General features: G+C 39.8%; 2 protein-coding genes across 6 annotated transcripts; both read left to right on the forward strand.

Moving 5' to 3' along the window:
• On the forward strand, positions 1 to 3,023 carry lrrc51 (leucine rich repeat containing 51). 5 transcript variants are annotated; one of them, XM_083549215.1, is made up of 5 exons: positions 1 to 19; positions 865 to 925; positions 2,212 to 2,417; positions 2,506 to 2,654; positions 2,734 to 3,023. In XM_083549215.1, exons 2-5 carry the CDS (start codon positions 874 to 876, stop codon positions 2,882 to 2,884), a joined length of 558 nt encoding a protein of 185 aa, XP_083405341.1. In that variant the 5' UTR covers positions 1 to 19; positions 865 to 873; the 3' UTR covers positions 2,885 to 3,023. The 5 variants fall into 5 exon arrangements, with proteins under 5 accessions (XP_083405341.1, XP_083405340.1, XP_083405338.1 ...); XM_083549214.1 differs by lacking the exon at positions 1 to 19 and adding an exon at positions 285 to 358; XM_083549212.1 differs by lacking the exon at positions 1 to 19 and adding an exon at positions 698 to 747.
• A 2,497-nt stretch (positions 3,024 to 5,520) lies between these two features.
• Positions 5,521 to 10,148, forward strand: lamtor1 (late endosomal/lysosomal adaptor, MAPK and MTOR activator 1). Its single transcript, XM_083548729.1, has 5 exons — positions 5,521 to 5,795; positions 7,432 to 7,574; positions 7,694 to 7,771; positions 8,031 to 8,154; positions 8,243 to 10,148. The coding sequence occupies exons 1-5, from the start codon at positions 5,754 to 5,756 to the stop codon at positions 8,333 to 8,335; spliced, it is 480 nt and encodes a 159-aa protein (XP_083404855.1). The 5' UTR covers positions 5,521 to 5,753; the 3' UTR covers positions 8,336 to 10,148.
• The last annotated feature ends 3,036 nt before the right edge of the window (positions 10,149 to 13,184 follow it).

Genomic DNA, 13,184 nt, shown 5'->3' on the forward strand with positions numbered 1-13,184 from the left:
CAAAGGAACAGAAACTTTGGTATGATTTTCTCTTGGTTTTCTAAAAGGGATGTTTATTTAACATTTATGGATGGAGTCTCCAGCCTCAAGAGCTTTAAATGTTTATATATTTCGAGGACCAAGAAGATCACGCTTGGTGGTGGGTCCTCAGTAACCTGATGGATTGCGGTATTTGTTTTTCTTAATTTCTACAGGAAATAGAAAAAAAATTTGGGAGTTTGGGAGTTGGGAGGCAAGAACTGTTTACAGAGGCTATAATCTACTTTAGATAAATGTTACTTGAACTTTGCCATCGATTATGGTCGAACAGCTTCATTTCATACTCATAACCCAATTCCCCTCCAACCCAATGAAGTGAGTAAGTATGTCCTGATTTACTGCGTTTTGTCTCCATCTAGCGGCCGCGTCTGGAAGTGCTTCAAATTCTACTACAGACCCAAAGAGCACTAAGCTACTTAACATATTTTTAAATATGCATATCTTTCTTACTTTTTGATATTATTTCATAGTTATACATACATTTACGCATCATATCTTGCAACAGGGTCTCCAGGAGTTCATATTATAAAACTTTTTCTATGTTAAAACAAAAATACAGTTAACATAAAAAGCAATTCCGTTCAAAGTGTAACGAGGCAGTTCGCCATTTTTTGTGTTCGCTTGATAAGAACTACATTTCCCATCTTTCTGTACAGCGCGTTTCCCTAGGTAACTGTTCATGTTTGGTACACAGGTTGCTCTCCGGTGGTTAGTTTGTATAGAATGTTGTTTAGTGTTTAAAGACGATATACATTTTGAAATATATCATAAAAAATAATTTTGGCGTTAAAATGTATATATTTGTTTTTTATTCAATGAGTTTAGATAAACGACATGTTCGGGGCTCCTGTGGACTTCTCTTTTAAAGATCTGTGCTCAGTAGAAGGTGCGTGAACAAAACAATTTACTGAAAACATTTTAATTAGTGTTTGTAGTAAACATTTCTAAAACATTATACGAAATTAAGTGTATTTATGTAGGGAAAAAGACCAACTTAAATTACTGGGAAAAGTGCTGTGTGCTCTGATTGGTCCGGGTAGTCACGTGATTAATTGGCATGGCGTGTAGTCCGGAAGTGAATTGTATATTTAAGATTTATCGTTTTTAGAATGTAAAGACTGTTTAATGCGAAGTATGTCGTTTTTTGAAGGCACGTAAAAATAATAATTATTAATATAATTATATAACTACAATTTATTGGGCGTTTGTTTTGAATCGGTTTCGCTTTTAAATTGCACGTGCGTTGGTGGTATAGTGGTGAGCATAGCTGCCTTCCAAGCAGTTGACCCGGGTTCGATTCCCGGCCAACGCAAAAAACTTTTGCTTTAAAATTCTACATTTATTAAGTTTAAACACTCATATACCAATCATAACTTTACGACCATTTTCCTAAAATTATGTTGGTCCCCCTTTTGCTGCTAAAACAGTTCTGACCTGTCGATCATCAACAGCATGAACTTCAGCAATTTGAGCTACAGGAGCTCGTCTGTTTGATCGGACCACACGGCCTACCCTTTGCTCCTCATATGCATCAATGAGCCCATGATCCTTGGACCACATTTGAAAGATACTGACAATTGCAGACCAGGAACATTCCACAAGAGCTGCAGTTTTGGAGATGCTCTGACCCAGTCGTCTAGACATCACAATATGGCCCTTATCCCTTGAATTGATGGAATATGGGCTGAAAACACTCAGATAACTGAGTAACAAAAATAATATAGAACTTATTTCTTACAGAGGAAAAAAAAAAATGTATAGTACATATTGAACGAATACTCTTCTTTCTGTCAAGGGTGTAGACGAGAAGCTATGGAGCTTGATAGATTCTTTTTATTATCTGGGATAGGAAGCATCATGAACCTCAGATGAGCGAATGTACATGCCTTTAAAACAGAGTATTTATTGATCCAAGTAAATCTGAATCCAAAAGAAGGCAGAAGTCGTGCAAACAGGATCGAAGTGGCGAAACAAGTATAAAACAAGTAAACACCAAGATGAGCTATAAGGTTTGGAGAGTCACTGGAGCAGATCAATAGCTTGGAGATGCAGGTTTGCGTGGTTTGTAAGGCCACAATGGTTTTCGGGATTTGGATTGAAGTAATCCGACATGTTTAATACTTTTATACCACATTATACAACTTAATGCCGATGTATGAATGTGCGTGTCAGATGTTCTTGCAGAAGAGCCCAACAAGGGAATGCGTGTACCTTGGAGAACCTCAGAGGGAAAATTTGCTAGCCAGGCACTCCGTCTGAACAACAACCTTTTAACCGACACGACCGGACTCATGGAGACGCTGTCTGCTTTATTCGTCGAGCCGAAAAGACTCGCCTGGCTCGACCTGTCCTTCAACAAGATCACACACATTCACCCGGTACATATACACAAATTTACCCATGTCAAGGGGAACAAGAGTTCTCTTAAATCAGTAAGAGCATCAACACCGTGTTTGGTTTTCTCAGGTCCTTACTGAGCTGGCGGAGTTGCGTGTTTTGTATCTACATGGCAACTTGGTGTGCAGTTTCTCTGAGGTGGACAAGCTCGGGGCATTGCCGCTCCTGCACACCATCACACTTCACGGAAACAGCATCGAGACGGAGCAGGGTTACAGGTGAAGGTCATACTGCCTAATCTGTAGCATGTATGTTAAAACTTTCATATATTTATTGTTTGTTCACTTCATTTATTAGAAACTACGTGATCACCGCCTTGCATCATTTGAAGATGATGGACTTCAGCGTCATCACCAAACAGGACCGAATAATGGCCTCCATCTGGCACAGGCCCCCAAGGAACCGCAAACCCACGAATCGCAGCGCAGCAAACATTTTAAAGAAGTAATTTGCAATTACATTCCAAGGCACGTGGACACCTGACCATCACATCTGTATGTGGTCCAGGATGCTTTTGAGTCTGGTTCTTCTGAAGGTTTCTTCCTCATGTCATCTAAGGGAGTTTTTCATTTTTTACTGCTCTTCAGGTACAAATATACACCATTCACCTTCACTCTTAAATTCTGTAAAGCTGCTTTGAGACAATGTCTGTTGTGAAAAGCGCAATAGAAATAAACTTGACTTGATTTTTGACTTGACTTGACTTGGTTCTACCGCAAAACCCCGATGTTGAAATCGGTACAGAATGTCTTTTATTGTAGCATTAAGATTTTCCGAGTTCCATTAAGACACTGTATAAATGTTAGAGTAGAAGTGCTCCAGTGGCCTTCAAAAAAATACAATGAAATAAGAAATACAAAGTATAAAAGTATAAACTGTAAAGTATAAAATATTAGTATTAAAAAAAATCACAAAGAAAGTAGAATAGAAAATAGATATTAATATTAAATATCAAATAGTATAAAAAATGAATAAGAATAAACAACAGGAACACCAACTGCACCCTCCGGCCTCTTCACCTCACCTACACCACTACATGATCACACTAACACTCGAAAATGAATGATCACAGATCTCCACAGCTACACCCCAAAATCTATTGGAGCATCTTCCCAGAAGAGTGGAGTTTATTATAACAGCAACAAGTAATTCATTCAAATAAATAGATAATTGTTAGTTATAGTTGATAATTAAATAATTACACATGACTGAGGCATCCTGAGGTTGCTCCTGCTCCAGTCATGTCCCACCTTATGAAGATTATCGACCATTAAAGAAGTAGATGGCAACCCCGCAAACATCCCGAACCATCTAGAGACGTATCTTGACTCCACCTCATTTAGCGTTTGGACATTGGACCTTTTTAAGTGTGTAAAGGCTCTGGCATGGCTCTGGTGTTGGATTTATGATGATCTCAAATGTTGAGCTATTTTATGAGTTGCTCAGTAGCTTCTAGTTCTATAACATCAAATGACTGTAGGAGACTGTAGAAAGAACATTACTCATAATCACACACTCCAGTGCTCATGTTAGTTCTCACTCTCCAGTGTTCTGTAGTGTTTAAAGATTTATGATCAAACTCTTGATGTCCCCCAAATGAGTATGGGTTCCACTTTTGAGTCTGGTTCCTCTCAAGGTTTCTTCCTCATAACATCTAAGGGAGTTTTTCCTTGCCACGGTCGCCATGGCTGATCATCAGGTATTAATACACATTGTTCACCTTTACTGTTGAGTTCTGTAAAGCTGCTTTGAGACAATGTCTGTTGTGAAAAGCGCTATAGAAATAAACTTGACTTGACTTTGACTTGACTTGACTGTTACCACAAAGGCGGAATCACACAATTGTACAGGACGTCTTTGGATGTGGTAGCATGACATTTTTCATTCACTTGAACTTGGAAACCCGAACCTGTTCCAGCATCGCAATTTCCCTGTGCAGAAAGCCAGCTCCATGAAGATGCTTTACATGGTTTGAAGTGGAAGATCTCCTGCTATAAAGCTGAGACATCACCCTAATGAACACCTTTGGGATGGATTAGAGTACCATATAACACTATTGCATTCACAAATCCAGACAGCCACACTCGAAAATCTAGTGGAACATCTTCCCAGAAGAGGTTATTATAAGAGCAAAAGGGGACTCGATGTAGAATTGGATGTTCAACTCAGTGAGTATATTGCGTCAAAAGAATCAATATGTGCTCCTCAAAGTGATACCAAAAGTTTGAAAGCACACATTTTGTACAGGACGTATAGAAGACCCAAACCTGTTCAAGCACGACAATGCCCATGAAGATATGCTTCATATTGGTTGGAAGATGTGGAAGAGCTCCTGCTATAAATCTCTGACCTTAACTCTATTGACCTAAACAAATTTGTACATCACCCCAGGCCACTTCAACTCACCTTCATCAGTACCTGGATTTACTGACACCCTTGTGAATGAATGGGATCTCACAAAAATCTAGCGAAACATCTTCCCAGAAGAGTGGAGGCTATTATAAGAGCCAATCAGTGTGGAATTGGATGTTCAAAAGTTCACGAGTGTGAAGTCCATAAACTTCTGGCTGTATAGTGTAAATGACAGAGTAAGAACAGGAGCTTTGAGGATGGATTTGGACTGTAGTTAATGGACATTCGGTGCAACCCAGATGAGGATGAGGTTCCCTCTTGAGTCTGGTTCCTCTCAAGGTTCCTTCCTTATGCCGTCTCGGGGAGTTTTTCCTTCACCACAGTCTCCACCGACATGTTCATCAGGGACAAACTTACACTTATAAAGAACATGTAAATTTTTTAGCACCACATTTTCTGTGTAAAGCTGCTTTGAGACAATGTTCGTTGTTAAAAGCGCAACCCAAATAAAAATGAATTGAATTGTATGTTGTTTTTATTTAGTTTTTCAGAAAATGAATCTGTATTTGTGATTAAAACATTCTGAAGTCAAATAAAATGTATATGATTTTCTTCGAACCTTTTTTATTATTATTATTATTATTATTATTATTATTATTATTATTATTATTATTATTATTATTATTATTATTATTATTTTAGCACTTCTGCAACCGACTTCGCTCCAAAACCGGAAGTAGTTCTCATTTCCGGAAATCGCTATAATGGCGGAAGTCGTCACGTTGTTGCCTTGTGTTCGCAGAAAGGTGTCATGTGACACTCCTTAACGCGAGAAGGAACCCTGGAACAGACGCGGAACATTTCGGAGTTTTTCTCTAAATATATTTAATTGTTGAGGGTTTGAGTTCCCTCGTGTATCAGAGCGCAGAGGGAGACACCGGAAGTGTGAGTGGGCTCGAGCTGCGATGGGGTGCTGTTACAGCAGCGAGAGCGAAACAACCGAACAGGTAAATGTTTGTTAGCATGTTAGCGGGATAAACCCAAAATCTACACAAGTATCCGTTTATAGAAGAAATACTTATTAAAATATTGGTGTGTACAAATAAATGTAAACATATCCTCATGCTTCGACGACTGTCATCCTTTAAATATGGGGTTCGACTGACTTTTCTTTGGGGTTCATCAGTTTGTGGTTTAAAAAGCAAAGATAAATATAATATACACTTAATTTTTTGTAAGAAGAGATAAGATTGTCAAAGATTATGTTTGCATAATTGTATATTTCTAATGTATGCAAATATATAGTTATATGTATTCAAAAGCTTGGTGTGCACGAAGTTGGTTTCTGCGCATGTGCAAATCCTGACCTCTATATCTACACACATATACACAGTGATTGATCAATCAGTGATTCATCTTCAGTCAGAATTCAGTCTAATGCACTAAATGTTTGCAGGTACCATCCCTAATCCCCTCCTGCTTCTCTTTCACTGGGTCAAAGTCAGGCTAAAGATAGAACCGCCCCAATACCTTGTCACTGATCCAAACACAGCTGTAGTGGGTCTGTTTGGTCAGAAGGTTGAGCAAATCTGTCATCGTTATAGCCGACCAAAAGTGTAGAAATGGTGTTGGAGTGGCACGTCGTGCACATTGCTTTAGTTTCTACGCGGCAGTGGTAATGGTATGAAGATTTCCTTTCACCAGACGCACTTTATTTTCAGCGCAAAATCGTAAACAGCTTTACTCCGTCTCCGCATCCGGATTGTTAGTTTCTCCAAACATCCAGCTGAAAAACTTTGGAGATACTTTAAGATCCGGTTCATCCCAGAGCAGTTCGATAAGATTTCGGTGCGGTGACCGGGCAGGCCATTCCATATAGGATGTCGCTCCTGCTTTCTCTCTCTTGAAGTAACGCTTTTTTAGAGCTATGCTTCGGCTCGTCGTCTTGTTTTAATGAAGTATGGAATGGTACTTCATTACAAATGTCCCATTTGGACTCCACAGGATTTTCTTCTTCGCACTGCTTGTGTCATGTTCTTGCTTTTTTTTTTTTTTTTTTTTTTATTTTTTTATTTTTTTTTTTTTTTAACCAAGTTTGTTACATAGAAACAAAAGGAACAGACAAAGCCACTATAGCGAGACTTTATGGACACACTAAAGGACAGTCACAGGAGCGTGAGTCACGTTAAACCACGCTGTCGAGACCAGACTCCCGAAATGAGTGCGCCGGTTCAAGAGCTGTGGGTGTTCTAGGACACAGCGGTCGGTTGCCAGTCGGTTTTGGAGGCTGTGTCCTAAATTCTAGTCTTTAATCGGTCAAGATTGAGAAGTATTTGACTTGGGGAGAGAAGGTGGCGTTTGGGACACAGCCGAGCACAGCAGGCAGGATGGACAGATTTTCAGAGACGGTCTTGTTTGTGTGGACTGTGATATCGCACTCTTTCTTGAAGCAGGGTGTGAGGTTGTGTTTCCAACACCGGTATTGTAGAACAAATATGCTGATTTTGTAGCATTGACGCACAATAAGGGGGAAAAATTACACATGATTTACTACTTGCAGCCGCTTCCAGCTTTCTGTTGCAGTAGGGGTTGACCTTGGCCGAATTATTTTATTTAATTTTTTATATTTTTTTTCCCCCACAGGAGAGAGACGAGCGCAAGCCGCTCATTCCGCACCCGAACCCAGACAGCAAACCGCCGAACGGGACGGAGCGGAACCCAGCCAACATCTCGTCCACCCGTACAGACGAGCAGGCCCTACTGTCCATCATCAACAAGACAGCGCAGTGAGAAACACACACACACACACACACACACACACACACACACACACACACACACATTGTGCTGATGTTAGGATATCAGTGTCACAGGGAAATATAAACCGATTTTGTTTTTCTCTAAGGAACATCATCGATGTATCAGCTGCAGACTCGCAGGGAATGGAGCAACATGAGTACATGGACAAAGCCAGACAATACAGGTGTGTGTGTGTGTGTGTGTGTGTGTGTGTGTGTGTGTGTGTGTGTGTGTGTGTGTGTGTGTGTGTGTGTGTGTGTGTGTGTGTGTTGGGGGACAAATCTATGCACAAGACAGGAAAAAAAAAACCACAATCATGACCACATGACTGCTCGTCAAGCCCCGCCCCTCAATGTCGTTGCACTTGTAGTTATTTCTCTGTGTGTGTGTGTGTGTGTGTGTGTGTGTGTGTGTGTGTGTGTGTGTGTGTGTGTGTGTGTCAGCACGAAGCTGGCAGTGTTAAGTGGTACTCTGAGTCAGAAGAAGCCGCCTCCTCTGCCCTCACTCACTTCACAGCCTCACCAAGTGCTTGCCAGTGAACTAGTGCCCTACTCCGACATCCAGCAGGTACACACACACACACACACACACACACACAGATGCACGTTAAATGTACAGAGTGTTGATCTGGCTCTTTTATCTCCGTGTTTCGCAGGTGTGTAAGGTGGCCGCGTACGCCTACAGCGCCATTTCGCAGATCAAGGTGGATGCCAAAGAAGAGCTGGTGGTGCAGTTTGCTATCCCATGATCCATTTCTGTCGGTCTCTTTTCTGCCCAATGCACCCCCCCTCCCCCTTCCTTGTCCTAACTAATCAGAGCGGGATGATAAGCTCCGCCTCTCGCTTATCCTCTCGTCCTAACGCTGTTTTCATCCTAAACGTCATTTCAGTTCATTGATCAAGCAAACAACTCGCGCTGAAGGTAAACGGTGGAAATCAAGAATTTCTTTTTGCTTTCCCTTCCTGATAAGGTTTCAGCGACTCTTCACTTCGTCAGGGTTTCAGCCAATCATGCACATAGACGATGGCTCGGTCCAATCAGAATCTTTGTCCCCCATTGATACTATTTTGTGCAAGTCTAAATGTTGAAGGGAAAAAAAACAAGGCAGTGGGTTTGTTTTGCCCAGTTGTTTGTGACTTGCGCATATAAAAGCCTGGAACTTATAAGTATTACCTCATCCAATCAGATGTATCATTTTTACCCCCTTAATACCCCCTCCTCATACCCACACACACCCAGATATCCCGGTGTCTTTTCAATCACGTGGATTTTGGGGAAAAGTTCAACTCAACTCTTCTCGATTAACCTTTAATTAACCTGTGTGTGTGTGTGTGTGTGTGTGTGTTGGTTCGGTTGCATTTTACAACTCCACCACAGTTCGGCTAGCGCATTTCCGGACATCATTAGCATAGTCGAATAGCTCATGAATATCTACGACCCGACGGACAAAAGGGGGCGCGGTTTACTAATGAATATTCACGCTCGCATGACGCTGCGCAATAAATACATTACGTTTCCAAATCATTGAACTGAAGGAACGGCGGGCACGAGGTCTCATTTATGAATATTAATGAGCTCCAATGGAAGATCTGATTGCATTTTTTATTTTGTTCATTAACATATTTGTAAAGGGTTTAAAAGCAGAGGCGGAGTCTTGTCTCTGGAAATTTCTTTGCTGCAGTTTTATTTTTATTTCATTTTATTATTTTTTTTTTCTTCCAGACCTTCTAATGAGTGTTTGCCAATTTCCTGAAATGTTTCAGGAGCTACTGATATGTTTGTAAATGTTTTTGTGAATAAATGATTTGAAATCAGATGAACAAAGAAGAGTTTACAGAAAGAGAGAGAGAGAGAATGAAGTGGGCGGGGCCGAACTTGGCTTTAAAAATTGTATATGATTTTCGGCATGTATGAAACATACTGTAACATGCATAAAGTGTGTGTGTATGAGAGTGTAAGTGTGTGTGTGTGCGCGCGCGCGCGAGGAGTATCGTGCTTGACACAACCTCAGTAACCGACGTTTTTATCCAGAGTTGTGAAAGCACTTTTACCCTTTTTGCCTGATCAGTCAGCACGTGCCAATAATCCATTCTATCACTTTATAAACCTTTTTAATCACCATTTACAAAATATCAGTCATTTAGGTGTTAAATATTACGTAATATATTTATACAATCGATTATTGGCACATGCGTAATTCCCATCTGACTGTCGGACCTCTTTTCCATAATCAAAACCTGTTTGTAATTATTTATTTTTCCCCCCCCTTTCTTTTAACGTATTTATGTGGGCTCACACGTGTGTGTGTGTGTGTGTGTGTGTGTGTGTGTGTATAAACTTTCACCATGTCACAAAAGGGACTGAACACGCTGTAGCAGTTGTTTTTGTTATTTTGCTTTATGGCCCTTTTGTTCTGTTTGCGCACGGCGATAGTGTTTTGTTGTTGTTTTCCCTCTCTAGCTTAGAACCAAATAGTTTGATTTAAACACTGTTAATACCTGCATATAGTTTTTATTTCTTCTGTTGAAAGAAATGAAGCATTAAAGACTTGTATAAAGAAACGCCTGATGTTCCGTCTTTCGTAACGCGTCACGCTTGTGTAATCCAGACGCAAATATTACATCAGGAACAACGGTCTTCTCGTTCTCGCAGTCGAACATGTCGTGAAATAAACACCTTTTAATATATAAATAAGCGTAGTCCTGGTACAGTTTAATACGCGTCATTAAAATCGCAATTTTCAAATATCTTTTGTAAAAAAAAAAACAAGCTGAAATTCCATCACTCGATCACTTTATTAGACACAATCATACGTATTTATTTTTCATTTTACAAAAGAAAGGAGAGATGAACGAATAAACTAATAACTACTATATACCATCTCACTTTTTTTTTATGAAACCACAGATGTACCTTTTTTCCTGATCATCTTCATCCTTTAGAGTCTTCCTCACATAGTACTAAATGTCCAGAAGAAAACAGGAGGAAATACCATAAATCAATGACAAGCAAATATTGCTGTTTATGCTGTGCTTATATGTTAAATTTATTATAATTTAGCGGTTATTATTCAAAATTGTTTTTCATCACAAAACCCAATTCTTTATGCATTGATCACCATGTAAACACTGTTTTAAATGTTTTTTTGTTTTTCTTTAGCCACGTGGACTGTATACCTCGGTTTTTATTTAAAATTGTTTCATTTTAATTATTATATTTATTATTTATTAAATAATTATATTTTAATTATATATATTATATTATAATTATTATTTATTATCTGATCTATAACAGATTGTAGGTTATGTTTTAATATTAAAGGTTTTTTTTTTTTTTTTTTTTTTTTTATAATTAAGCATAATAATATCTGTTGTATTATGGGTGAAAATCGACCTGCAGTTTTATGTTAGTTAAAAAAAAAAAAAAAAAGATTTTCACATAATTAAACTTAATTTTGCGCAAAAGTCAAATAGGACATGTAACAACAGCATGTTTTTTTTTCTTCATAAAATTGAACATCGAACAATCACAAAATAATTTGTGTAGGTCAAGAAAGACGATGTCCTGATAAGTAAACATAAAAAAAAAAAGAAATTAAATTAACAATATTAATCACATCAGAAAACAACTCTCATTTCGGCCATAATACAATATTCCTCATTTTCACGAGAATTAGGCTGAGGGAAGTTCTGTGGAGTCCAAACAGGACGTTTAGTCTCTAGAAGAACTTGTGTAACACAGACCAGGAGAGAAGGTGTGATCAGACTCCCTCACCCTCACAGTCACATAGTTTGGGCTTGTTTTAGGACAGGGAAGGTTCTGGAAAGATTTCTGAACCAACATGGCTCCCATTTCATACTTCACCATACACCATGCGATTCCATCTGGACTGTGACCAAGGCGATGAGCCGAAGTGTAGCTCTGTAAGCGTTATTCAGAGAGCATGCAGTCATCTGGAGTGATATGAATCATAGAATGACCTGCCCAGTCACCACACCTAAATCCTATTGAACTGTTCTGAGATGAACTGGATCGTAAAGAAATCTCCAACTAGTGAAGAACATCTTTGGCAAGTTTTACAAGAGGCCCGGCAAAGTATTAAATGTTTGGAGATTAAAATTTTTTTCTTCTGGTCCTTCATACTAAGGTCAAAGGTAACAGAAAGTCACTCCTAATCACTTCAGCAGAAAAACATCTCAGGATGCACAGCATATCAAACTACAGCAACAGCTTCCACTCCTGGGAAACATCTGGTGTATGCTGTGAACATCCGTCTGGCCGTCTAGCCGTCTGATCGACTGGCCGACGCTAAAGAGCACCAAGACAACCAGGCACAGGAAAAGTTTATTTCCTATTTCCTAAAAGTTTCTTTGAGTGTGTGTGAGCTCCATTTGGAAGGAACGTTGAGAAGAAGGTGATATGAACATACCTGCGTGTGTTTATAGGATGTTCAGAAGGAGGAGTTATGGGATGAGCACAAGACACTCGGTTTTGTCGAAGTCTGAATTGTTTCTTGATTCTATTGTTCTCTTATCAGTCCTTGGGTGTCAGAGCTGAAGGCTGGCAGCCACAGGTGAGGGTGTTGGCTGTGTACTGTGTACTCTGTGTGTGTGTGTGTGTGTGTGTGTGTGTGTGTGTGTGTGTGTGCGTGTGTGAAGTATATCTGGAGTCTGTTGCCATGCAGAAGGAGTTTAAGGTTTGTAACTGGATCCTTCGAGTTCTGGCTGGGCACCTGTTGGAGCTGGAAAGCCTCAAACACTTTGAAATGTCGTCCTGCTGAAGGCTTTAAATCGCTTGGGGCAACTCAATCTGTTGGTCTGAAGAACGCTGATAAAAAAAATACCTCGGAAAGCGAGAACAGGCAAATATCAACACCAGGATAAACAAAGAACTGTTACTTCTCATATAGCATAAGTTCTATAGGATAAAACACGAGGCACACTGACGACACAATCTACATTCATTAAAGTATCTACAGTACAAATTGAACAGTAAATGATTGGAAGAAAATTCCATGGAGTCCAAATGGGACATTTCTGTCTCGAAGAGAAGCACTTGTGTAAGATGGAGACCAGAAGAGGAGACGTGCCTCACCCCCACAGTCACACATGGAGGTGAAAGATTAATAGTTTGGGGTTGTTTTGGAGCAGGGAAGGTGGAAGACTTCTTTCAGAAAGTGAAAGGAATCCTGAACCAACATGGCTTCCATTCCATACCTCACCATCACACCATGCGATTCTCTGGGCTCATTGGAACCGACTTCCACACAACAAGACCATGAGCCGAAGCGTAGCTCTGTAAGCATTAATTCGAGAGCAAACTGTCGTCTGGAGTGATATCTTTTACAAAACGTCCTTCCCAGTGGCTGCACTTAAATCCTATTGAACTGCTCTGGGATGAACTACAGAAATACAGAAATCTCCAACTAATTAAGTTTATCAAGAGGCACTGCAAAGTGTTTCAATGTTCGGAGAAACGAACTGACCGAATGCCGAGAGTGTGTAAATATTTTCTTCGTGCCAAGGGAGAATTTAGCCACAAAGATGGAGGCACACAATTATAGAGGATGTCTTCGAGTTGAAGTCTCAATTCCTATA

This window comes from Silurus aristotelis (assembly GCF_946808225.1).
Source record: "Silurus aristotelis genome assembly, chromosome: 8".
Taxonomy (NCBI): domain Eukaryota; kingdom Metazoa; phylum Chordata; class Actinopteri; order Siluriformes; family Siluridae; genus Silurus; species Silurus aristotelis.

What these genes read in the sequence shown, in the direction of transcription:
- lamtor1 (XM_083548729.1), top strand. Translation starts at nt 5,754, where the DNA reads ATGGGGTGCTGTTACAGCAGCGAGAGCGAAACAACCGAACAG. An exon ending in ATCATCAACAAGACAGCGCA is followed by an intron (nt 7,575 to 7,693) that starts GTGAGAAACACA and finishes TTTTTCTCTAAG; the next exon opens with GAACATCATCGATGTATCAG. An exon ending in GACAAAGCCAGACAATACAG is followed by an intron (nt 7,772 to 8,030) that starts GTGTGTGTGTGT and finishes TGTGTGTGTCAG; the next exon opens with CACGAAGCTGGCAGTGTTAA.
- lrrc51 (XM_083549215.1), top strand. Translation starts at nt 874, where the DNA reads ATGTTCGGGGCTCCTGTGGACTTCTCTTTTAAAGATCTGTGCTCAGTA. An exon ending in AGATCTGTGCTCAGTAGAAG is followed by an intron (nt 926 to 2,211) that starts GTGCGTGAACAA and finishes TGTGCGTGTCAG; the next exon opens with ATGTTCTTGCAGAAGAGCCC. An exon ending in AGATCACACACATTCACCCG is followed by an intron (nt 2,418 to 2,505) that starts GTACATATACAC and finishes TGGTTTTCTCAG; the next exon opens with GTCCTTACTGAGCTGGCGGA.